The sequence below is a fragment of the Stylophora pistillata genome, chromosome 14, assembly GCF_964205215.1.
Source record: "Stylophora pistillata chromosome 14, jaStyPist1.2, whole genome shotgun sequence".
NCBI classification, from domain to species: Eukaryota; Metazoa; Cnidaria; class Anthozoa; order Scleractinia; family Pocilloporidae; genus Stylophora; species Stylophora pistillata.
The window spans coordinates 23,282,327-23,307,974 of NC_142532.1; the positions used below are offsets into that span (position 1 = coordinate 23,282,327).

General features: G+C 39.4%; 5 protein-coding genes across 7 annotated transcripts; 3 read left to right on the forward strand and 2 right to left on the reverse strand.

Annotated features, from left to right (window-relative positions):
• Positions 1–1,834: 1,834 nt before the first annotated feature.
• LOC111325567 (uncharacterized) lies at positions 1,835–19,797 on the reverse strand. 3 transcript variants are annotated; one of them, XM_088744692.1, is made up of 10 exons: positions 18,919–19,796; positions 17,855–18,441; positions 17,100–17,355; positions 16,106–16,304; positions 13,821–14,064; positions 13,421–13,561; positions 12,647–12,850; positions 11,429–11,581; positions 3,252–3,491; positions 1,835–2,850 (listed from the first exon to the last, which is right to left on the reverse strand). In XM_088744692.1, the coding sequence occupies exons 1-10, from the start codon at positions 19,689–19,691 to the stop codon at positions 2,558–2,560; spliced, it is 3,090 nt and encodes a 1,029-aa protein (XP_088600818.1). In that variant the 5' UTR covers positions 19,692–19,796; the 3' UTR covers positions 1,835–2,557. The 3 variants fall into 3 exon arrangements, with proteins under 3 accessions (XP_088600818.1, XP_022785131.2, XP_088600819.1); XM_022929396.2 differs by having other exon boundaries at positions 17,849–18,441; positions 18,919–19,795; XM_088744693.1 differs by having other exon boundaries at positions 2,615–2,824; positions 17,849–18,441; positions 18,919–19,797.
• On the forward strand, positions 5,078–7,430 carry LOC148717126 (uncharacterized). Its single transcript, XM_088744694.1, has one exon. It carries the CDS (start codon positions 5,267–5,269, stop codon positions 6,842–6,844), a length of 1,578 nt encoding a protein of 525 aa, XP_088600820.1. The 5' UTR covers positions 5,078–5,266; the 3' UTR covers positions 6,845–7,430.
• On the forward strand, positions 8,147–10,838 carry LOC148717127 (uncharacterized). The gene has a single exon (XM_088744695.1). The coding sequence runs from the start codon at positions 8,457–8,459 to the stop codon at positions 9,969–9,971; it is 1,515 nt and encodes a 504-aa protein (XP_088600821.1). The 5' UTR covers positions 8,147–8,456; the 3' UTR covers positions 9,972–10,838.
• Positions 19,798–20,073: 276 nt separating the features above from the next.
• LOC111325617 (death-associated protein 1 homolog) lies at positions 20,074–21,675 on the forward strand. Its single transcript, XM_022929451.2, has 3 exons — positions 20,074–20,243; positions 20,371–20,479; positions 21,053–21,675. The coding sequence occupies exons 1-3, from the start codon at positions 20,186–20,188 to the stop codon at positions 21,225–21,227; spliced, it is 342 nt and encodes a 113-aa protein (XP_022785186.1). The 5' UTR covers positions 20,074–20,185; the 3' UTR covers positions 21,228–21,675.
• Positions 21,676–22,174: 499 nt separating this feature from the next.
• On the reverse strand, positions 22,175–25,634 carry LOC111325618 (uncharacterized). The gene is made up of 3 exons (XM_022929452.2): positions 25,446–25,634; positions 23,359–23,559; positions 22,175–22,310 (listed from the first exon to the last, which is right to left on the reverse strand). Exons 1-3 carry the CDS (start codon positions 25,521–25,523, stop codon positions 22,284–22,286), a joined length of 306 nt encoding a protein of 101 aa, XP_022785187.2. The 5' UTR covers positions 25,524–25,634; the 3' UTR covers positions 22,175–22,283.
• Positions 25,635–25,648: the final 14 nt, after the last annotated feature.

The window sequence follows — 25,648 nt, forward strand, 5'->3', positions numbered from 1 at the left end:
GCCAACCTACCAGTGCTCAGTACAAGTGGGTCAGCGGGTTGACTATCTGACTGATGGCGAAATCGTAGCGTGCAAATTTTGAATCCTCAGGTGTACTTTGGTTTGACCTGACTTCGCCCTTCGCTGAGGTGAAGGTTTTATTTTTTCAAGGATAAACGGCGCGTAATACTCTAAACTGAGACAATCAGATTGAGAGAGAATTCAAGATCCTTGTTTCCATCACTAATTAATCCAAAGTAAGAGTCATGTACATAATGAATTGACGTGAATGCTCAGAATATAATCATGTCGGCAAAACCTCGATGAAATAGCGCAAAAGTGGGTTTTTAGATTTAAGGTACACGATAATTCATTTAACTAAACAAATTTCCAATGCGACTGTAATACTTTCTTCTAAATCAAACTCACTGCTCATGAAGATAAACTGATGACATTAAGTAAACAAAAAATTTAAGCGGTATTAATTTTGGGATAATGTGTGTTGTTATTCTAGGTCTCTCCCTTAAAGAAATTAATGCCCCCGAGCGGTTAGTTTGGAAAGGAGGGCATCAGTTGAAAAAGCAATGACCGTAGTTTTTTCTCTCATATCCAGAACTAACCTTGGAATATTTTTGTCGCTCGCTGATTTTCTTGAAAATATATATGTATTTTAGATAGAACCGCCAATAACCAAAAAAATGGCTAGTTTAACAAGTAAGCTTAAAACAAACAAACAAAAAAAACAAAAGGAAACTTTCTTCAAAATTTTTGAGCAAGAGATTGAAATCAGTGTCCATCTTTGGTGTGAAAATCAATCTATATACAAAATGTGAATAAAAATACATCACCTTGACCTAAAATTAAACAAGAGAAGCAAAATATCTCTGTGGGTATGTGGGAACAAATATAAACGCGTTAAATTCGCTTGATTCTTGATAACTACTAGTCCAGGAGGTGCCACTCACTTTAAAGGAAAAATGCAAATATACGTCATTCCCCCATCCAACTGACAAAAACTTTCACACATTTGGACAATGCAGTTTGACGTCAAATAGCAATCTTTTTTCGGCGTCCACAAGGCAAATTTTTCAGGAATTTTATCCTGGAATGTATTCTTGATTAATCTCCCTAAAATGATGCGTTGGACTTGTTATGATCAAAACTGGCTCACCTTGAAATCATGACCACCAGTATAAAATATTCAAATATTATATATTTAATCAAGAACTACGAACATTCACATATTGTTACAGGAAGTGATGAGGAAATGAAAGAAAATGTGATTGGCTAATAATGGCAAACTTATCACGTGAAAAACAGATGTGCAAAATACCTTTGCATGACTCTTCCTGTTTCTCGTTCGGCCATATTATGTTGTCATTGTTATTCTCTGATAGGGAGTCAGAATCTATTCATCAAATATAAAGTGATGATCATTCATAATTATCAACCTCGTTCCCAGGGCCTTTTCCCGCCCAACCCCCAATTGCACCCCCAACTAAAGAAAAGGCCCTGGGAACGAGGTTGTCATAATTATCACTTGGTTAATGAAGCTTTATGCTAGCAACATGGAACGGGCAAGAGACCAACTGAGAAATGCCGTTTACCAGAAAGACAGGTAGCCTATGATTGGTTTTCAATAATGCAGCACGTACACAGCAATATTTGCATGATTTCTCTCCTACTACAATAACATAGTAAGGTAAGGTACTGGGTTTGGGCCCACTGTTAGCTATGACGTCAAAAAGAAACCCATTACCCCTTCCCACATTTCAAGCAGGAAACAGGGCGAGAAGGAACGCCAAGGGACTAGGCTGAGAGTAATGAGTGCATAAGGATAAAGAAAAACACAAAATTTCCACTACAAATTTATTTTTTTGAACTACCAGTACTCCATTCTGTTTCTTCCAAACTATTACCGTAGGGCAACGGATACATTTTGACACTAAAGAGGCGAATGGCCACTGAGAGATTGGCGATCCTGTGACACCTTGAGATTTTAAAGAACAGATAGAAAATTTAGGAACATCAAGCAAGAAAAATCACCTCTCAATTACAAAATGCAAAGCGCATTTTTTTTAAATATCTGATTACACAATGGTTAGAGTGCTCGCTTTCATCTGGCATGACATGGGTCCTAAATTGAAATGGCCTCACTTTCAAAATGAGGCCAAGTGCAAACAATTCTAATTGGCTTTATCAACTGAGTTGATAATGTGAATTGCCCACCGTAAAGAGTTTCTAAGGCGACGCTCCGAGCGTTAGCCCTTTGCCAGAGCGATGGTGGGTTATGAGTGTGTTTATATGCGAAAAAATAGACCTACGATATTGGTGGGAACATGGTAACTAAAATAAATTATTTGAATGAAAAGCGTTCGTTGATAAAGTGGGGATAAAAATTGCCGCTTTGAGAGGGAAATTTAGAATGATTTGAGAGATTGAATTGTCTTGCGACTGGTTTGGTCGTTAGACACTCTAATCTCCGTAATCATTCTAAGCAGGATATGGTAATCTGCGGCTTTATCCTACATCTGAATTAAGCGTGAAAGGCGCATGTCTCGTCGGCCTCTTTCTCAGATCAACAAACACACGACGAAATCTCTCTCCCATACCGCCAGCGGTTATTCCAAAACCCAGAGCAAAGGTAGCCACCGGGCCCACGAGCAGGGAACATCGGACCGGTAATGACGTAGTCAGGAACCATATTTGAAAACGGGGATCTTGTCATCGGTGGAATAGTGGGCTTGGCCAGGCTCACAGCGTCTCGAATACCATCAATCGAGTTCCCGGATATAATTAATGCCAGGCGAGAGCCAGCGTGTGGTGCCAGGAAGACTGCGCCGGTCTGGGGAGAGGAGTATGTACAACGACCTGTCGGGCAAAAGATGTCTAAAACATAAGTGTCAACTATCTTCCCAGGGAGGTTCCATTTCTACTTCATCAAAGATATGAAAAGCACCGCGCAAAGAGGACAGAATTCGTGGGAGACACGGTGGTCTGGTGATAATCAGGTTCAAATCTGGATCGACGGGTCTGAGTTCGACATCTTGGGAAAGTCATTTTACCCTCTCCACCCAGGAGCGTAAATGGATATGGCGAACTGAGAGAGGGGAAGGTTTACTCTTCGTTGGACTAGCATCCCATCAAATGAAAGGGGCTTTGCCAGTTGTTACTATGGTATCGTGGGCTGCTAGTAACAGTTCATCTAAAACGCGTCTGAGACGATGCAGTTTCTAAGTTCGATTTGTCAAGAGACTTTCCGTAATACTTACCCAAACTCAGCGTGTTGCTCTCGTACTTCAAGGGAACTCTCTCGTGAAATTGTTTAACCCAAGAATTTTCCAGAGGACTGCCAACGAGAATCAAGTTATACTGGTCAGCGACTTCATTGTTTAAGTCAGCATCGGAAACGACTGGCGCCCACGCATCGGATGTTAAAAAGAAGAGGTTTGCTATATACACTGCAAACTGCCTCAGGGTTGTGGTAATGTGCTTCTCCACAAACGAGGTACCTGAAGAATAGGACGCTACAGATTTTAAGGCATTGACTAAATAATTGAGTGCAGAGTATGAATCATCATTGAGGTCTGAACGTGTTAAAGTCTTAGAGCGTAAGTAACACTTGTGACGTGTTGCGTGTCACGTGGCGTGTTTGCATCCGGGATGGTAGCATACGAGGGATGCGTTGGAGAAGCGTCACGTGTCACGTCCTTCAAGTAACACGTAGTTTATGCCCCGGTTTAAAAACCGAGAGCTGTATATTTCGTTCTTTCTATACCCAGTACAAACATGTAGACTTGAGAATGCATGACATGCATATAGACTTGACATGCATACTAGAAAAAGTCGTTTTAGCAAGGTGAGCGTTGTTTCCGTGAGTGAGATGAGAAAACTGTACCTTTGTTAAAGAAGAGAGCAATACTGAACTTCGCCAAAAAAAAAAAAAAAAAACCATCAACAACAACAACAAACAAAAAATCGACTGAAAAATACCGGCGGTTCTTTGAACAGATTTTAGGAGAGCCACCTGACTCCATTCGTTAGAATTTTCCACCGGGGTCTGAGGTCTGAGGTCTGAGGTCTGAGTTTTCGGGGTCTGAGGTCTGAGGTCTGAGGTCTCAGTTTTCGGGGTCTCAGTTTTCGTGACACCCCCTAACAGTTGTGCTTATGGCGTGAAATCAACTACTGGCACTTTCAAACAGAAAAAAAAAAACGGTTTTCTGTGGTACAATAACATCACAGAATAAATATCAAACATAAAAGGACCAATAATGGTTTATGCTAGTTCTGTCGCAATCTGACAAGCCAATTTGCCGTTGTTAATAAAAGTACAGACAACACTGCTCGCGTCAACATGTCACGCAACATGTCACGCACTGAGAGCATGGTTGAAAGAATGACCAAATAAGGCCACGTCGTTGAAAATAAACACAAACCGCAAATTTTTCATCACTTTCCCAGAATTTGTCACATAACGTCCGACAGATCAAAGTAAATTTTCAGAGGAAAAGATAAAACTCAGTTAAGTTCAAATGTCCTCTCTTTACTTCTACGAATTTCGTACGTCATTCGTCTTTTTTTTCTTCCACTGTTTGACAGTTCGCTAAGTTTACATTTCTAAGACTCAAATGTTTTTCCTAGTGTCAAACATCGCCCGATTTGTTGTGAATTAATTTGGATATATCAACAAAGTTGAAATGGTAAATTGGCCACCGTAATGATTATTTGTTGTGAATTAGCCTTACAGGGCAAGGGCATTTGTAGAAATGCGAGAAATACTAAGGTACACTGTTCTATCATACTTTTCTTTGCGCAAATACGTTCCTTGATTCAAATTGAATGAAACTGCATTTTATTTTCAATTACAGCCAGTTCATGACCCCGTTGAGATCAAAACAAAGAGATGTTGATCCAGCTGTTCCTGTGACTCGCTCGTAAATTCATATCATTATGCAAATACAACTTTTTGACAAAACATGTCACATAAATTAGAGAAACTTTAGCAACATTGTTGCCTCTTGAAACTCTTAGGCAAAATTCAAACTTCGGTGCGGCGCAGTGGAGTCAATCGAAATGTTCACATTTCAAACATAGGCGTATTTCCGCTAAAATATTTTTGGGTTCTCTGTCTTTCAATTTCTGAGAAAACGAGTCATCTTAAATCGACCAATTACCTTTCGAGAGTTAAACAAGGGGATTACCCTTCAAAGTACGATGCGAAACAAAAGAGCTTTGAGACAGCAGATCTGTATTTTCAAGCGAAAGGCAGCGAGAAAAAACGCCACTAATGGGGGATGAAGAAAAACTCATCCACAATGAGGGGGATGCTCATGAAAACGAAGCTGAAGGACACGATTTCAACCTCACTCGGCGTGATGTAGCCCAAACAACAGAAGCCGAACAAGATGGTAGGATTTATACGCTGCTGCATCCTCTCGTTATTGGGTATTTCGTGTTAGCTGGGCAGTGGTTCGACCCACTGCGCTTTTATCTTGAATCTAAACTGAAGTGGACACCGTCAGTGACTAAAGTTTGTCGTTACCTATATGCTGCATGGCAAGCCACGTTGGTTGTATTTATGTGGGCTTTCTTCTTGTACTCCATGGGTTTTATAAAGGGGTTGAGAACCTTGAAAGAAGTCGACTTCCTGTGTCTGCTAACAGACATCAAGAACATGGCTTATGGGTTTTGCTGGATCGTGAATCATCACACGGGTCTGATATTTTTCCTTGTGGGAAACTTCGAGGAAATCCTTAAGAGGCTGACCATTACCAAAGAAAATATCAAGCAAAGAGCCTCGTCCAAGTCCATCCTTCCTTTTGTTGTTGCGTCCGTCCTGTTTCTTTTTGTCCTACCACTCGGATTACACGTTTCACAAATGGTGATTCCTGAAGTCGTCCCCGTGGAGCCAAAGATCAAAGATGGAAAGATCTCAGTTAAAAATGAAACATTTTCGCGCCTTCAAGTGGTTTTGGATGGAATGTTCTACTCAATGCATCGTGCACTCGCTCTACCAGTGTTCTACGCACTCCTGTATCTGCTGTTCTTTCTCAAATGCGAAGTAAACAAGTTTAAAGAAGAGCTAGAAGATCGCCATTACCGTCGCGAAGACCTAGCTAGGAACCGTGCCATAAGGATGAGAAATCTCATCAGAGATACAGAGAAAGCGTTCCAATACTTCTTGGTCCTGTACATCACCATGCTCCTGTTGACGACAGTCCTAGATATTTTCTCCATCGTGGAGAAAGTCGAAACTGTCATAACCGTAAACAATACCGTCGAGCACTTCTTCCCTGCAAGCACTGCAACGACAAGTCTGAACACGATGGGTCTAAGTGGAACCACTATTAAAGCTATCCCTCACAGGTTGACCGGCAAACACTCCTTCCCGTACATTTTCGTGCTCATTGACCGGGGCAATCAATCCTCCCAGGGAATAGGGGGTCCCGGAGGCGGAACAATCTCCGCGTCACTTCCTCATACCAAGATCGTGATCGATCAGTATAGGATGAAGACCATAGAGATTGTTATCACCGCTGTTCTTGACATCACACAAAACGTGGTCTTATATGCGTTCCCACTCTACAATATGTCTGTTCTCAAGAGCTGTCTCGAGGAGGTTGTGGAGGTCGTGCAAGACAGCGATTATGGCGACCAAGACGCCAACAGGAAAATCTTCGACACACGCCAAGACAAAAAAGATTTCGAGGTATTCTTCAAGGATACATGTACCTCCGGAATTCGTGTGCTCGGCAAAGAAGTCAACTTTTTGTGGACCCTGGTTATAACATTTTTTGGTCCTTTTGCTGTGGTTGTTGTAAATCTGATGTTCAAACATATCCACATTGAAACTCCTTGGCATTAGTGCAAATATAAGAAAACGAAAGAGTTGGGTTCACTACTTTTCCCATCTGATCAAACTCTGGTAAATGTAATGAACCAAGAGAACAATTGTGTAGAATATAAGACCATAGGCGATCATGGAGAAAGCTTGTCACGTTGCATTAGCGCAAATAAGAACGCAAACACCATTCCATAGGATGTCACGCAGCACTTCAACCTCTCGTGACCCTTTTTTGAGGAGAATTTCGTGACATCCCACAGGAGAATGGGCTAGGAAAGCTGATCGCGCTGCTAAGCAACGTTCCTTCCCAAAATTAAGTTGAAAATAAAAGGAAGTAAATCGTAAGTTTTGTATTGAAAACCTGTAATCTTCACAATCCCAAAGGGAAAACAATTATAAATGCCGCAAATTGTGTATCTGCTTTCAAAAAATAGCAAAATATTAGGGCACAGTTTCATTTGACTTCCTAGCCATTGAAGTACTGTATGGTGGCCGAGAACTACCACTAAAAATATTCAAATTTATAGGAATTATTTTTGTTATTTTTTTTAATTTCGGTTTATTTCTCATTTTTTTTTCTTTTTAAAATAAAAGCAAGTGAAATCGACGAAGGGTTAAGAATCAACACTTACTTTAGTTGATCATTTCCTTTATTCTACTGACCTTCATGTGTGATTCAAGGCCAAGGGCACAGCCAGGGGGGGGTCCTGGGGTGCCCGTGACCCCCCCTTGGTAGGCCTTCTTTAGAGCAAACAACCTACAATATTCAGGTGGCGAAAACGCCATGACAATATCTTGGCCGTAAAAGCCATTGTTGAAAAGCCCACTTTTTTAAAATTTGTTTCTTTTGTAAAGTATTTTCGTCAACGGCTCTTGTATTTCGTTAATATGGGCCTTCATGCTGCGAGAATACGACTGAGCCCGCCGATACACGCGGGAGAGCAGCGGTGTAAGTGGTGAGTAGCCTCTGTGACCCCCCCCCCCCTTTGAAAACTCCTGGCTACGCCCCTGAGGGGTGATATTGTAAGGGGAAATTAGCTTATCTCGTGACTATCCTGTGACTTTCACGCTCAATAAATTAAACATACTACGTCACAAGTAACTACAACAATTTTACAGAACGTATCACACAAATCAAAATACTTGACTGGCGATTATCATCGTTGATTCACAAAACTTTTACAGCAAAATTCAATTTTGCCGTGGACAACGCTCAACTGTTCTCCAATCGGTTTGCTAAATGACAAAGCGAACCCTCTCGTTAATTTATTCAGTCTCGCTAGATGAGCAATAAACAAAGATTGTGCACGGTTAAGGAACTCAAAATAAACAACGGCATTGTTGTTTCATCTTTGATATTTGCCAGCTTTCCTTCCAGAAACACCTACTGACTATGCATGTCCATTCGCATTGCGCATTGTCTTCACGATGGAACCTTATATAGGGTTCACTGAGTTTCATTTTCTAAGAAAATGAATCATTTTTAATGATCATGACAAATTACGTTTCGAGAGCGGAATGAGGGGTTTTTCCCTCAAACAAACTGTGCTAAACAAAAGAACGCAAGTTACTGAATAAAGCAGAACTACTTGTGTCCACTGCCGAAAACGAAACGGCTAAAAGAACGCTAACAATGGCCAACCTCCTTGGAAGAGAAAATCTAGGATATGAAGAAGCAGAAGTCACACAAGATGGAAGCATTTATAGGCTGCTGCATCCTCTCGTTGTTTGGTATTTCGTCTTTACTGGCCAGTGGTTTGACCCAGTGCGCTTTTATCTTGAAGCTAAACTTAAGTTTTCAGCATCAGCGACTAAAGTTTGTCGTTTCCTATATGCTGCATGGCAAGCCATGATGGTTGCATTTATGTGGGCTTTCTTCGTGTACTCCATGGGTTTTATGGGGTTGCGAACTTTGCAAGAAGTCGACTGGCTCTGTCCGCTAACAGACATCAAGAATATGGCTTATGGGTTTTGCTGGATCGTAAATCATCACACAGGTTTGATATTTTTTCTGTTGGGAAACTTCGAAGAACTCCTGAAGGGGCTGACCATTACTAAAGAAAATATCAAACAAAGAGCCTCGTCCAGTTCCATCCTTCCGTTTGTCGTTTCGTCCGTTCTATTTCTTTTTGTCGCACCACTTGGATTGCACATTGCACAAATGGTAATTCCTGAAGTCATACCGGTCGAGCCAAAGATCAGACATGGAAAGCTCGCGATTAAAAATGAGACTTTTCCGCACCTTCAAGTTGGTTTTGATGGAATGTTCTTCATCGCACATCGTGCACTCGCTCTACCAGTGTTCTACGCGTTCCTGTACCTACTGTTCTTTCTCAACTGCGAAGTAAACAAGTTTAAAGGAGAGCTTGAAGATCGCCATTACCCTAGCGAACACCAAGCTAGGAAGCAAGCTAAAAGAGTTAGAAATCTCATAAGGAACACAGAAAAAGCGCTCCAAGTTTTCTTGGCTCTGTACATCGCTATGCTTTTGTTGGCAACATCCTTGGAGATTTTCTCCATCGTGGAGAAAGTCGAAACTGTCATAACCAATAACCACACGACGTATTCGTTCATAACCGCAAGCTCTACAACGACCAGTCAACAAACCATGGGCCTAACAGGAGACGTAGTAAAAGCCATTCCTCACAGATTGACCGGCAAACACTCATTCCCTTACGTTTTTGTACTCATTAACCAGGGTAATCAATCCTTCCCGGGAACAGGAAGTTCCGGAAATGGAATGCCTTCCTCAATACTTCCTCAACGCAAGATGGTGATCGAGCAGTATAAGATAAAGACAAGTGAGATTGTCATCACCGCTGTTCTTGACATCACGCAAAACGTGGTCTTATACGCGTTCCCACTCTACAAGATGTCTGCTCTCAAGAGCTGTCTCGAGGAGGTTGTGGAAGTCGTGCAAGACAGTGATTATGGCGACCAAGACGCCAATAGGAAAATCTTCGACACACGCCAAGACAAAGAAGATTTCAAAGCTTTCTTCAAGGATACATGCACCTCCGGAATTCGTGTGCTCGGTAAAGAGGTCACTTTTCTCTGGTCCCTAGTGATAACATTTTTTGGTCCTTTTGTTGTGGTTGTTGTAAATTTGATGTTCAAGCATATACATGTTGAGACCCCTATTCATTAGCACAAATAAAAAAGCAAAAGGATACTAAATTTTTGAATGGTTTCTCGTAGCCGTTCATGCCGAAACTCCTTTGCATAAGCATAAAAAGAAGAGCGAAAAAGGTACCCATTCCTTTGAACAGTTGTAATTATAGCTTAATAAGTGGAAAAAATAGAGAGGAACCAGAGTACATTTGCGTAGGATATTAGGCCATTCCTGGTGAAAATCTTTGGGGGACCTTTAGGGATCTCGTCTGAATCTTCAAAGGTCTTAAAAAGATCTTGTCAAGCATTTCAAAGATCCTTAAAAGATCTTGGCAAGAAAATAAAAGATCCTTCAAGATCTGGGCAAGAAAATGAAAGATCCTTAAAGATCTTGGCAAGAAAATGAAAGATCCTCAAAGATCTTGGCAAGAAAATATACAATCCTTGAAGATTTTGGCATGGGAATAGGAGATCCTCAAAGATCTTGGTAAGAAAATGAAAGATCCTTGAAGATCTTGGCAAGAGAATGGAAGATCCATAAAGATCTTGGCAAGAGAATGGAAGATCCATAAAGATCTTGGCAAGAAAAATACAAGATCCATAAAGATCTTGGCAAGAAAACAGGTTTACAGAAAGTACCTCAAATATGAACTTCGACGAGAAAGTGTCACATAATTTATTTACAGCGAAAACTTTCTATGGAAAATTAACGTAAGTTTGCTTCTCTGTCATTTCCACATATAATTAATTTGTTACTTCATTGGTTGGAATCAATTCTATAAATTAACAGCAACAATAGAGTAATAATTGCTGTAAAAGAAGCAGATACTGTTCATTGTCGTTATATGCATAAAAGAACGTTTGACCGTTTGCTCCACGATGTAGAGCGAGGCTGACAATTGTATTAATCGCGAGGTTTCGACCGCGATATCGCTGACCTACATAAGGCAATGAGATCAAAGGTTTATGTTGTAATGCAAAAGGGTCCTAGTAAACCGGTAGGGATACACACCGGTTGGTCAATTTTTGCTGGGTATGTGCCAATGGCCTCTCAGAACCGCTAGCTAATAATAGCATATTCTATGGCCAATTATACACCCCATCTTAGTCACTATTGCGCAAACTTAACAAATTTTTAACCGCGAATCTTCCCATTTTTAAATCCCTAGCTGCCAGAATTTTCTTACCCCAAAAATCCCAAAAATCTGCGACCCAGTGTTCAAGTGACTCTATTGGAAATGCACCCCCCTTACAGTCGATCCAGTCGCTACATCCCCACTAGCCTCATTCAGAAGTTTCTCCCCTTCCTGGGGCAAATTTGGCAATTTAATGCCGATCAAAATTTTTAATATAGTGTACCACAAACTAAAACAGGATCAAAGGAGGATGTTACAGTTATCTTTATCCAGCAGATGAAGTTGTTCATGAGTATACAATGCTATATAATTAAACACTGCTTTGCAAAATTGTTTTTTATTAATAATACGTGCTCACCTGTAACTATTAGAAAGGGTCCCTCGGCAACCCTCCTCGCAGGACCCATATTGACAGGGCCTCTCATGAGTTTGGACTCAAGCACTGCATCTTGACAAGGCTCCCATGAGTGAACATCAGATTTGCACAGAGAAATGATACACTCTTGGCCAGCTTCGCAGTACAGGAAAAAAAAAAAAAAAAACAGTCACACAAGCTTATTAAACATTGGTGAAAAGAAAGAGTCAAGATTTGTAACTCTTCACATATAATAAAGCTAACGGCTCCAATCACAACAAAAAAGGTCTGTATACAAGACTATCTTGCATCACTTCACAAATTTTCACCAGGTTCTTTAGCATGACGAGATTACAAAAATTTGACCACATCTCCCCTGACAGTTCACCCTTCCCATGTATGCTCCTGGATGAGAGGCTCTATGAGAGTGAAGTACAAGACTGTTTTGCATCACTCCATGAATTTTTATTAGTTTCTGTCGAACGATGACACGTTAAATTTGATCACATCTCTCTAACAGTTCACTGGTACACTTATATGCTTCTTGGTGGTGAGAAGCACTGCGTGGGCAAAGTGAATTGCCACAGGACACTACACAATAATCTGGTCAGAGATAGAACCCCAGACCTCTTGATTTAAAGGGGGGTAAGTTCTAAAGAAACCGTGGTGACCAATTCCAATTCCAAGAACACCTTTGGGGCATAGAAAGGAATGACAAGGACATATCAAAACTAGTCACAAGACACGTTAATCTATCTAATCATTCTAAGCAGCATATGGCAGTATGCAGTCTTTCCTTATGTTTAGGTATAGCTTGGAAAGCTGCAAAACTCTTGAACAAAAGTTTATCTTTCAAATCGGCACTCTTAATCCCACAGGTATCAATGAATGAACGCTTTTCATTCTACTTATTCATTGTTTTTTTTGTTATCACCATGTTCCCACCAATAGCGTAGCTCCTCTCTCTGCAAGTAAACACACACACACAACCCACAATTCATCCATTCGCTCTGGTGAGGGGCTAAAGCTCGAAATGTCAACTTTTCAACTCTACGTTGGCCAATTTACAATTTCAACTTAGTTAATAAAACCAAATTACCAGCAGCACCTCGGTTTCTTTAGGAACTTACCCCCTTTATTCTCTTGATTTCAACTCTACTTGTATCTCACTACACACAGGACCACAAATTTTTTCCAAATGCATCAATTTATTCACCTTACCTTGATATTTCAGACCACTGACCACAGTTCCATCAACCTCAACTGATCTTTGATGCCACAATACAGGAGAGATGGAAGGCTCTTTAAGACAGATCCTTGCAACATTTGCAGTGATCATGACAACTGAATTCCAACTGAAGAAAATATCAATTGAACTTTTATGGAAAGGGATGATCTGTTGCATGATACGCACACCTCTCAAACCTTGAAGAAGAAGAGAGAGCCTGTAATCAGATAATGCAACTTCATTGAAAATTGTTGGGAAGATAAAAGGCAAATGCAATTGTACACCCCTGGGGGCATTATGGGATTCCAGAGGGGGAGCTTATTGAGGGGGGGGGGTTCCCATTTACTAGAAAGGAAGTCTTATCCGAGAGGAGGGTTTATCGGAGAGGAGGGGACTTGGTGGAAACTTGAGGTTCTAGACAAAGGCTGTCATTATAGAGAGGAGCTACAGAGAAATTCAGAACTCTGGAGTGAGAGCTTTATTATAGAGGAGACTTATCAGAAGCTTGAAGCTCTCAGCTAAGGAGGTTATTTTAGAGGAGATGTATAGGAAACTTGTAGGGTTTTATTAAGAAGATCATTTGAGAAAGGGGCCTAGTAGAAATCTGAAGCTCTAACAAGGGGGTGGGCTATATATAAAGAGGGGGTGTTTTGAAGCTTGAAGCCCTAGACACAAAGCTTGTTAGAGAAAAGAGGGAGGGTAAAGAGCATTGGCTATGAATCTAAACAACACTTTTCACCTTTGAAAGCAATCCTTCAGCACCTAACCTGTGTTTGCAACTGGGTTATAAACAGTAAGCTGAAACTTCCCATTTCCTGCAGTGTTTCTATCTGTTATTTGGTCAGAAGAGGATTTGTATTTCTCTGTTGTATCAGCTGGACTGCATTCTTTATCTTTCTCGCAGTGACCTGGATGAACAAAATAGTAAGAGTAATTACATGAGTCAATTAAAAGTAACTGCGTTATGTTTTTTTATTTGAGTTAAAATAACTTGAAGTCTACCTCAAGCACAATAATATGGCCCTATCAAAAAAAAAATATATATATATAAATAAATCCACAAAAAAACCAGTTCACAACATCAAATATTTATTTCCCTTTGATTAATATCATTACTCTGATATTGTAAAAAAGAAATAAAAAAAACCTTGAACTAAAATTTCTAACTTGCAAGTGGATAGACAACGGCAGCACTCTTTGCATGGTCCACAGCAAATTTCCTTATGATTGGATCATTTACAACGCCTCCATCATTTGTCTTGTAAGTATCCCACCACCAGTGTTCTTTGTCTACTATCTCAGAGTATGTGACATTGGTCCTCTGCTCCCGCAACAGACGGAACATGCGACGTGTGAAGTAAGGGTGCACTGTCCTATCAGCTGCTCCAATTCGTATCATAACTGGCACTCCCTGGAAATCAAAATTAGGATATCACCTTTCCTGTACTCCTAAAACAAACAGTTCTTGCCAAATAATTACAGGTTGAAGTACGGTAATTCAATAGCAGTAGTTTTACGTGGTGCCCTTTACTATACTGCATGAAGTGGCTTGCATCTAATTTCTCTATACCATACAACTCCTGAATCCCACATTAAGGTCAGGACAATAAAGGAAATGATCACCAACAAAAAAAAGCTCTTGGGTTGTTAAACAAATTCTCCTCATCAGCATTCTTGGAAATGCATAGAGAATAGTAGAGAGAGCTGGCATACTGGTAAGGGTGTAAAGAGTTAAGTCTGTGAATGAAACCCTAGTTTGTGATCATTTAAATGAAAGCTACTGTGAAGGTCTATCGTATAGGACTGTTTACTATGCTTTACAATGTGGTTGCAACTTTGAAACTGTGGATGAAACCCTAGTGTACATGTGACTATTAAACTATAAGTTACCACGCAGTACTCTCATTATTAGATAGTTGGATTGCCCATATTGATCCCCCACAAGAAAAAAAGTGTATGGAGTGGACTTTCAAAGTTTGTAATTTTTGGATAATGTCAGGGATGAAGTCACGTGTGTTTAAAAGTCAGGTGCATGCTTGGGATTGCCCATGTTGATCCTGCACAAGAAAAAAAGTGCATGGAGCGGACTTTCAAAGTTCGGAAGTTTTGGATAATGTTTGGGGATGAAGTCACGTGTGTTTAAAAGTCTGGTGCATGCTTGGGATTGCCCATGTTGATCCCACACAAGAAAAAAAGTGTGTGGAGTGGACTTTCAAAGTTCAGAATTTTTGGATAATGTCAGGGATGCAGTCATGTGTGTTTAAAAGTCTGGTGCATGCTTGGGATTGCCCATGTTGATCCTGCACAAGAAAAAAAGTGCATGGAGCGGACTTTCAAAGTTCAGAACTTTTGGATAATGTCAGCGACAAAGTGACGAGTGTTTAAAGTCTGGTGTAAGATGGTTAAATTGATTAACCCCTGACATCTTAACATCAATGTGCATATTCTCCATACTCTTCTCTGTACTTTTCCTTTCAATTGGTAATGGCAAGGAGAATTTGTTCAACAATCAAAGCTTTTTAGGTCGGTGATCATTTCCTTTATTCTCATGATCTGAATGAGTGATTCAGCAGTGTTACTGTTGGGAGAAATTGAATGCTGATCACTCCTAGGAGTTTAGAGGGTTAACCCTTCAACAGAATTGATTAACATGTAACTTCTCCCTATAATATCCCTACATGATCCAGCAAACAGGTAATGAGAATACTCAAACTTGTCAGGTAGAAGTTGTTACCTTGATTGAACATCAAATTCTTGTAACCAATTTACAAGGAAATGCATAGCAGCTAGAGGGGAGAATTCATAATCAGATCTTGGGAGTTAAAGAGTTAAAGTGAATATGACACAAAATTTTTTTCTCTTGATTCTTGTAGTTGGATATCTACAGGAAATGTTTTGAAGCTTTAAAAGTGCTGGAAAAATGTAAAAAGCATTTTTTTTTTTGCCTTAAAAATACGCGTAATTTGCCTTCAAATTTGTCCCGGAGACTGGGATTTAGTTTATTGCCGTCGAAGTTATTTGTGACATCACATCAAGTTGTGTACCTTTGCCGCAAAGGTCTGTTGTTGCCGAGAGGATTCTGCAGTACTTCGTAGTAGATAGATAGTGCATGGAAAGGCAAAGATGTCCAGTGATTTGAATGATTCCTTTGAGTCTGACTCTTCTGAAAGTTCCATTGACTTTGAAGAATCTGGGTACACAATGTGACGTCACATACACTTTTGGCCACATGATGACCGGGACAAATTTGAAGGCAAATTGTGCGTATTTTGAAAGCAAAACAAATGCTTTTTAGATTTTTCCAGCACTTTTAAGGCTTCGAAACATTTTCTTTAGATATCCAACTACAAGAAACAAGAGATACAAAAATTCGCATCATACGCACTTTAAGGCCTAACAGACCTATACCATCAGACCCCTAGAGGGAGAGATGTTTAACACTAGAAACATACATGTAAATTTGATACATGCTTGTCGGCATCATTTTCTGCTGTACAAGCCTCTAGTATACTCTTCACTGATGGAGAAGTATGACTCGTGCTGATGTCATGACGAAAGAACAAGTTGGAGTCACCATAATCTTCTTTCTTGATCCATCCAGCTGCCGATACTAAGGCCAGGGCATTGTCTGGATAGTGGGTACCAAGCTGCCTAATGAAAACAAAAAAATGAAAAGTGGAAAAAAGTGTACCAAGTGGCCTTGTTAAAGTTTGTAGCTCATATCCACAGCTTGCAGTTCATCCTTATTCCAGTAACAGCTAAGGGCCACTCTATTACATTTCCTTGTTCCACTAACAGAAAGCTTCTAGGAGTACTCTGTTACTTGTCCTATGTTGATCTGCCAATCCATAGCAGGTAACCCCCATAGTTAGTCAAGTTTACCCTTGAAAAATTCCTTGTTTATTTCTGTACCTGTGGGTGGACAGAGGGATAGGGACCGAACGAAAAAAAAAAAAAAACCGGTTTACGGGCCAGTGGCCCATCAGGCCAGCACTTAACTCTGGTTTCTGCAGCATGAAGCGACTAAGAGTATTTCTACTCCCCCCTGGATGGGATGCTAGTCCATCACAGGGTTACACCCCAGCATTAAATTTGCCGGTACCCATTTATACACCTGGGTGGAGGGAGGTACTGTGAGAGTGAAGTGTCTTGCCTAAGAACACAACAGGATGTCCCCGGCCGGGGCTCAAACGCAGACCACTCAATCCGGAGTCAAGTGCACCAACCATGAGGCCACCGCGCCTCCACACAGGCACCAAAGAAGTAAGAGCATAATGCAATGACCTTAGTCACTGGAAGCTCAAACCTAACCCTTTCACCTTCACAGTCCAGCATGGTAACACTAGGGCTATCAGGCACTTCCCACCCACAACTCCTTGATATGATTTAAAAATTCCATATCTTATCTCCTCATTATAAATAACTCACAACTGTTCAATTTCTTACCATGCTCCATGTCCACCCATGGAATGCCCTGCAAACACGACTTGGTTTTCATCAGCTTGAGGTCCAATCCATGGTGCTTCTTTGGTGAGCTTGGCTAAGCTTCTAAGGGCCATCATAGCTGTAAGCTCTCCAGGCCCTTCCCAGTTATGTGCCCCATGTCTAGTGGGTGCCACAAGCCACAGATGGTCAACACCAAACACCCACTTCCCATTCTCCATGCGCTTGTAGCTGTCTGCCTGATTTTGAGGAGGCACCGCTACAAAAGAAAGGTAAATAAATAATTCAACTTGTATTATTTCTTTGCTTACAGTATTTTCCTGAATCCCTTGTAGTTGAAGCTTAAAAGTTGTAAATTAACTGAAAATAGAAACAAGTTTTCCTTGTATCCCTACTTACTGTTTAAGAAATTGAGAAAGGACAGAGGGGGGGGCAGTATTTACTCAAGAGGGGTGTGAGGGTTCTTTTTTTTGATATTACAGCTTATTTGGGGAAAGGCGCTCAAAAGAGTGCAGGCACCTAATTGAGTAAAATATATAGAATTTGAGCAATTGCTGTAAAAAAAAAATTGTGTGTCTCTGAATTGTAGTTTGGATAATCTACCCCCCTTTCAAGATTACTGTATCCACCACTGAAATTTACTCAGACCTTCAGACCCTGAGTCCAGTATATTAGACATTAGACCAATGAATTCTTTAAAATAGATCTCCCATAATGATTTAAACATTTCAATTCTCTCTTTTTACACATACTTGTACCATGCAGTGTCAGCAGAGAAGGACAGACTCCTGAAGGACAACTTGTTAAGGGAACAATGGCTGCACCATGCTGAACTGAAGCATCGTGGTCAAGAAATGTAAACAAAAATGATTGGCTTACTTTGCGGCATCTAAGATTTATTGTGATTTTTTGATCTGGTCCTTTATTGGTGCTAACTTTTAACAGAAGTTTCACATCAGAACAAGTGTCATCATCCACTCTTTGCTGCTTTCCATTTTTATATTCTAGAACAACTTTAATTGGTCGCACTTGCCCAGGAGCTATAGCAAAAGCTTTGTCTTCAGCTGTCAACTTCACAGAAAATTGTAGACTGTAGGAAGATTCTTTGACCGTAGAAACTTTGGTCACTCTTAGCCAATTAGAGCTATGTAAATTGTTAATGGGAATAGAGATAAATGTTGAGAAGAGCTTTCCATCCACAAGATCAGGTGAAAAAGAAGGAGACAAAACTCGGAAAGTTTGTTTTGTCTCTAGAAGTTTAATAGTATAGGTGAATGCTATGGATCCTTTGGTCCTTAGATGAAGATGTAGAGTGTGAATTCCACGTGATAGTTTAATAGATGACCTGCAAAACAGTGGAAGAGTATCGGATCTTGGCTAGATTTATTCAAAAAGTAAAGCTAGCTGTTTGCCTGGCTTTGGGTATACTAGAATAAAACACACACAGAGTAAAAATTAATGTGATGAATAAAATTTGAACTGACATGCTTATATCACATTTTTATAGGGCTTTAAAATAACTTTAAGCTTGTCTCGTCTAGATTTGCTATTACGTTTTAATGAAACAAGGAAAAAGAAGAATTTATTAGTTAAAAGAACCAGTTAGAAAAATTTCCCTGAGAATTTTGCTAAATTTAATGATTGGTGGTAAACACTGTGTTTAGAAACTGTTTGTACCATCAAACCTCAACACTTGTATACATGCCTATTCTCAAGACTGTTCACTGTTCATTTCCTATTGAGCCGACTAAGAAAATCATGTTTAAGAATCAGGAGCTATGTTAGTAAGGAGTTCGTGATGGTAAAAGACTAGCTAGCTCACCAAAACTGATCTCTTCTATATACATCTCCTGTCAAGACAGAATCATCAATATATAGAGTATGCACCCCAAGGCATTGCACCAATACCGTGACATCATCTTCATTGACAAAAAAATCCCCTAGGACCCATCCCTGCCATTCAGTTATTCCCATTGATTGTAAAGACATCACTAAATCATTCCAGTTTACAGGTGGTGCAACAGCTACTGGTTCTGTAGCTGTTTTTTGACTGATTTCCATCCACCTAATCTCTCCTCCAGGCACTAGCTCTGAGTACAAAAAAAATTTCTTATCCCATCTGTACTGTGAAATATTCTTGACCCCACCCCACTCTTCCACAGGATCTCCATCTACTTCTCCCTTGCCAATAACAAATGGTCCGATAAAATGCCACTTCTGTATAAATTTCGACAATTTTCCACCCTGCTTTGAAGCTTCCTTGAAGCATATGTTGGCTGCTTTGATGTTGCCTCGTAATTTCTGATACGACTCTCCCAAAACGTTCCACAGAAAGGCATCATTTGATTCCTTTAAAGCCTTTAGAAGGCAAGACATGAGCTGGTCGTTTGATTTCTTGGCCCTTAGATTCATGATGTGATCTTTTTTGGTGTTTTTGCAGGACACCTTGGACCATTGTTGACCTTCCTTTTCCAAGAAATCCCGCGATGAAGTCCAAGTTGAACTCTTTTTTGATTTCGAGCTCAAAGAAAAATCAATAAAAGATATTGCGCTTAAAAAAATTAATAATCGGGCGCAGTGCCTAATTAATCGCATTTTAAGGTATTAAAGAAATAGAGCGCAGTGGAGAAATAAAGCACGGTGGCTAAATAAAATCCGGAGGAAAGAACGTGGCATTCCAACCAGGCGTTACTTGTTTACAATATCATTTGCCCCTGGGACTGGGACTAGTAGACTTTTTCTCATGGAAGGGGAGGGTACAGTTTAATTCTTTTTTTCCGATTTTGGGGCCGATGTTAGCTTAAATTTATATGCAACTTGTTTTAAATGAGTAATGTTCAAAATTTCATGAAATCAAATGCGATCTGTTTTACATAAAGATGTAAATTATCTAGGGTAAGAAACTCCTTAGTTTCATTCTTCGTCGTGATACGAGCAAAACTAAAAGACCAATCGTAACTCCCAGAGACTTACACGTGACTAGGCTCAGCTGGAACTTCTTCGCATTAATGTATTTGGGTTCTCAAGTCTACGAACGTTTCACGCAAACTAAATTATAAACGAAGAATTCACAGTTGTCTTTATTCACCATGTCATCACCTCCGAAAGATAAAGATAAAGAATTAAAAGCTGGTCATCCGCCAGCAGGTCTGTTGAAAACTTTCTCCTGAAAACAATTGGTTACCGAGTCGTGGCCATGAGAGACGGTCGTAAAAATTCGCAAAATATGATTTACAAATATTTTTTTGAGTAATTCAATTAATTTAATTTGCAGTCAAGGCGGGAGGAATGAGAATAACTTCAAAGCATCATCAACCTCAGCATCCAGCGCCGACACCTGAAGAGAAAGCCGAAGAAGAAGAATTCGCGGAGCCTAAGGAAAAGTGAGTGACGTACCAGTACGTGTTTTGCCCCCGCATGTACAAATACGTGTTACGAATAAATCAGAAATCGTGTCACTTACAACGAAAAACTTTCGCTAACGACTTAAACGTTTATACTTTACTTTACTCCTTTCATTATTTCGATAAAAGGATTTTCTAAGGTCGAGTTGTATTTCCTTCCGAAATATAACACCAGCAGTTTCTCCACGTGCCATGTTTCACGTTTGTTGCGTGACTATCGTGCCAAATTATTTTTTGCGTTGCGTGACAATTAATTAGAACCATGGTGACTAATACTGTTAAGTTTTCGGCAAAAAGCTCTTCAAGAACCTGGAAGAGTGTTTTGAGTTTTGCAGCATTTAGCAGCCATGTTTCTCCAAACAATTAAAATTTGTTCAGCTGAGGCCATGTGATAAAAATATTTTGACCCCCATTTCCTGACTGACTATACTTTGATATGGAAAAGTGATCACAACTCTTGTCTGTTTTTCTTTATTTGTGATAGTGCTTGGTAAGTTATACAATATTCACTTGGAGATAGAAAGGATTACCAATGACTGAATTTTATTTCAGGGTCTCAGATCAGAAAGTTGTCGTCTCAGGAGTGTTGACAAAGGGAAATGCTGACTTTAAAGCAGATGCTATTAAGGTGGCCCATGAGAAGCCCATGCCGCAACATGAAAAACGACCCGCTGGTGGTGGGGGAAAGACCACAGCAATGCACATTCAACAACCAAGGAAGCAGTAGAGATTTTAAAATTGAACCTAACCAGAAAAATGAATTATCAACTCTTTGTGAACAAAAAACATTCCATATTTGGTACTTAGTGTTTTCTTTTCTTTTTGTGTTACCCAAGACAGCTTTACACACTTAAGTTTAAAGGGTAAATATGTTTAGTAACTCTAATGCATGTTGCCTCATTCCTTATGCACTAAATTCTAAAAATTAACAAATTAATTGAACTTCCAAAGTTGTTGACACCCCAGTTAAATGACTGCTAGAAGTTAGACAATCTGCAAACTTCATTACATTCAGGTAATTCCTTAGTAAACTGATGTGTCTCTTGAACACGATTAAAAATAATTTTATCATTCAACTCCTATCCTTTTCCTTAAAATGAGATAATGAATTTGTGTATGCTGTGGACAAAATGTCTCAATAAATGAGTAACTATAAATAAAATTAATAACGTTGTCACCCAGTTCTTTTTTGTCATATATCACTTTAACATGCAAGTTTATGCTACAGTGTAAAAGAGCTATTGGTGATTAGCTATTTTTAATTGCTAGGCAAATGAGGAAACATGCAAGTTTATGCTATGGTGATTAGCTATTTTTAATTGCTAGAGAAATGAGGAAACACATTCTGAGGGGAAAAAATTCCTTTATTTTTACTCAGAGAAAACAAATTCAAAACACTCATTCTTGCAAAAATTATTTAAAAAAAAAAAAACAACTTTGAAACATTTCACTTACTGAGAGTATCAGTTTAGGAATCTGCATGCCCAGTATGTACAAAATAGAAGCAAAGATAACATCTTAATAAAAAAGAAAGTCTTGGTTGTATGATTCCCCACTAACTTCTCTTATATTTTCTGAGCAATTTCCAGACAGCTCTTTTTACATCACAGAAAAATAACAAAAAGTGGGTTAGGTTTTCAAACATCAATTTAAAATCACAAAATATGCAAACTCTAACATGAAAATAGTCTGAAGAGTTTATTGCCTTGAAAATGTACAGTTATATGTCAGAAAACAACATCTCATAATAACATTCTTTGTATCAATAGTTGCTCAGTTATCTTCACCACTGCATCATGTAATCTGTTGACTGAGATAAATGAGAAAAAGGATTCCTAAATGGATAATCATAGCATTAAATTCAGAAAGATATTTCCTGTGTTATCACTCAAACTCTGGATATACTGTCCATTATGTTTTCCTGGGCATTGACTTGAAATTGTGCCACAGTAGTCTAACCTCAGCTATCAACTTTTAACTCTAGTCTGTTCAGAAATATGACCCTGTCATAATCAAAATTTGAGTAAAGCTCAACACTTGAAGTCTGCATATATAGGTGATTCCCATAGCTGCTTCAGCATGGCTGACTTTCTGCTAAATGAAGCAGTTTATTAAGACAGTAGTATTACCAATACAGGATAGTAAGTGTGTGTTTGGGAAATTATAGGCAATTAACATGATTCTCTCAAAATTGCAGGTACCTAGTTATATATTACATTTCAAACTCTTGTGCCGAATGTAACGTGGGAAGGATTTATACAAGGTTCTGAGTCTGACAGTCCCCCCTAACAGGTGGGATGAAGAGATTCTGGTCACAGAAGCAGGTCAACACCAGCATCTTTTGTGACAGTCCTAAAATGATGTCCCACCCTTTGTGCACAGCACAGGTCAAGTGGACTGCAATCAGCTGTTACAAAAACAAAGCTTAGTGTCTCTTATTTTCAACCTGGGCTAATATCCTACTCTATGTGCTCCTCTTTCCCACTTTCACTCTTGCATAATATGTTATTTTTCCTCTGAAAAAACATACCCTACATGTATCTTTGTATACTAAGGGAAAAAATAAAGTACAAATTACAGGGAGGGAGAAAATGGGTGTTTTTTTTTTTTCAAATCAGGTGGTAATATATGGAGAATGAGGATATCATATGCTTGTGAACAGATAGTCTCAACAGGTTTTGTTTGTGATTATTAGTTGGACAAGTCACCATGATGGTAATGAAATTTGCCAAAGAAACAACAAAATAACCTTAGCTAGGGCTTGCATCTGGACCCTTCCTTTCAGCACCCATCATGTCCCTCTCTATGTCCCTAGCTCCCCTACTAACCAGTGCACAACTTCATTTGTAAGGACTTACCGAAAATCTATTCTGAGTTCTTGCTTTTCTTGCTTTCACTACTGCATCTAAGTAAGGGTCTGTGATAACAATTTCTTTGCTCCTGGAACCACGACTACTACCCATGGCTAATCCTTGGTACGATGAGTTTGGACTGGTATTGCTTCTTATGCCGGAACTGAAAGGACTGCGTAGGTTTTGACTGCTTCTGTCCTTCGGCAACTGAAAGGGAACAAGTGGATACAGAGTGTGTCCATGGGGCATTGGAAATCAGAGCATTCTCTCGACTGGCTACTTCATAGAAATCTCTGGCTAGATTTCAACAGAGTGGGTCACAAGAAAAAAATTCAGATGTGGAGCTGTTCTGTACTTTATTATGCTTCATGCCATTCACTTGCTACTCTGTTAATTAGTGATTAAGCCTTTGGTTCCTGGGTGATAAGAATGTAACTTCTCATAACAGCACCACTCCAGTCATAAGTATTACAGAAATCAGATCACCAAGAAAAGAAGCTCTTGATTGTTAAAAACAAATTCTCTTTGTCAGCACCTTAGGAAATGTATAGAGAACAGTATGGAGAATATGCATACTGATGTTAGTGTCTCAAGGTTTAACTTTTGTCACAAATGTGGAGCATGTCTAGGGCTCCTGTAAGAATGTCAACCTGTTCCACTTTCAGATTTTATAGAAAAATGCTCCCTCGGGACTTTATGTATTTAAAAATTTGTTTCTTTCTCTTTCAAATTGTAAAGCGCTTAGAGGCTTGCCATAAGAACTATATAATTTGTTCAATTTATTATAATTTAAGGACTACAAGGTAAAAAATAATGGTTATGTACTGCGTTTGCTTTGTATTTCACACCTTGCAGCACTTCAGTGGCTAAGAAATCAAAGAAAATTGTGCCCTAATATTTTTGCTACATATTAAAGTAGTAACGTACATAAATGTCAGAATTTACCTCGTGAGACAGTTAATGTACATATACATACATACAGTCATACACTTTATTTGGTATAGCAGGTTAAATTAAGGCAGCTAAAAAGAGCTGATGTGGACCTGCTGTTATCAAAAACAATTTACAATCACAATATAGAAATTAATAAATAGATAAAACCACATGAATGAGGAAAGTCTACTTGACATATTTTTCGCTTTGAACATCTCAACAGCCAATTTACACTTGCATGTATGTCCAATTGCAAGGTTTTGCCAGCACACATACTGTAGTACATCACAATCCATAATGTTCTTTGGTACCTTATGAATTCTTTTAGCAGCTTTTATATGCAATTCTTCAATTTACACAAATGTAGCAGGAGAGCAGCTTCCCCACACTGATATGGAGAAGGTAACTTGTGGGATAATGCAGGTCTTAAAGTATATTTCTCCAGTACCTTGGATGGGAGCTGTCTCATTCTTTTTAGTATACTGATCTGGTGTCCATACAATTTGGATACTTTATTCACTTGTTGTTTCCACTGCAGTTTGTTATCAATAACAAGTAAGTGATAAGGGTCACTTTCATTCAAGTAAGTGATATGGGTCACTTTAATTCAGCTGTGCAATGCTTGAATAAATATCAAAGTAAGAAAGTTGAGAAGACAAAGAAAGCAATCTTTCTTTGCTCAATAAGGGAAAACCCTGGAGTGGTGAGATGCTCCCTGACTACTGCAGCCCAGCACTATAGCCGTGATAGTTAATCGGGATACAAATAAGTAATTCGCTTTAATTTGAAAATAATTGAATTTGGTCAAGTCGCAGCGAAAGGAAATTTGCAGGACCTAACCTTACTCTAACGGTTGGATTAATTAGACTTCAATCGAAAGCACAAAGTTTACAACGCAGTCACAAACAATCATTTTGTGAAGTTTTTCATGTAATCCGTGCATTGTCATGGACAAACGCTTGTGATTCTAAAGAGAGAAAATTAATCCGGGAAGGTTTAGCTCAGCTGGGCACTTACTAGCGAAAAAGAGGCGTAACAAAACCAAAAACAAGCGCAGATCGAATTACTGGTTTCTCTGACCTAACTCATGTCAGGTATCAAGTACCTCCTGATCTCTTGGTAAAAAGTACTGAAGCTCGTAATTGACTGTTTGTACTCACCGACCAAGACAAATCATTTACATTTTGCTTATCAACGACATGCTGTCTTCGCAAGGCTTCTTGATGAAGCTGTGACATGGCTAAAACAGCCGAAGTATCAAGATCCACTCCGGGAACGCCACACGATTTGGCAACAAACTATTGCTCAAGATCTCTCGAGCTCGAAGTTTGTCTACGAGTGACGTTACAATACATCGGTATGC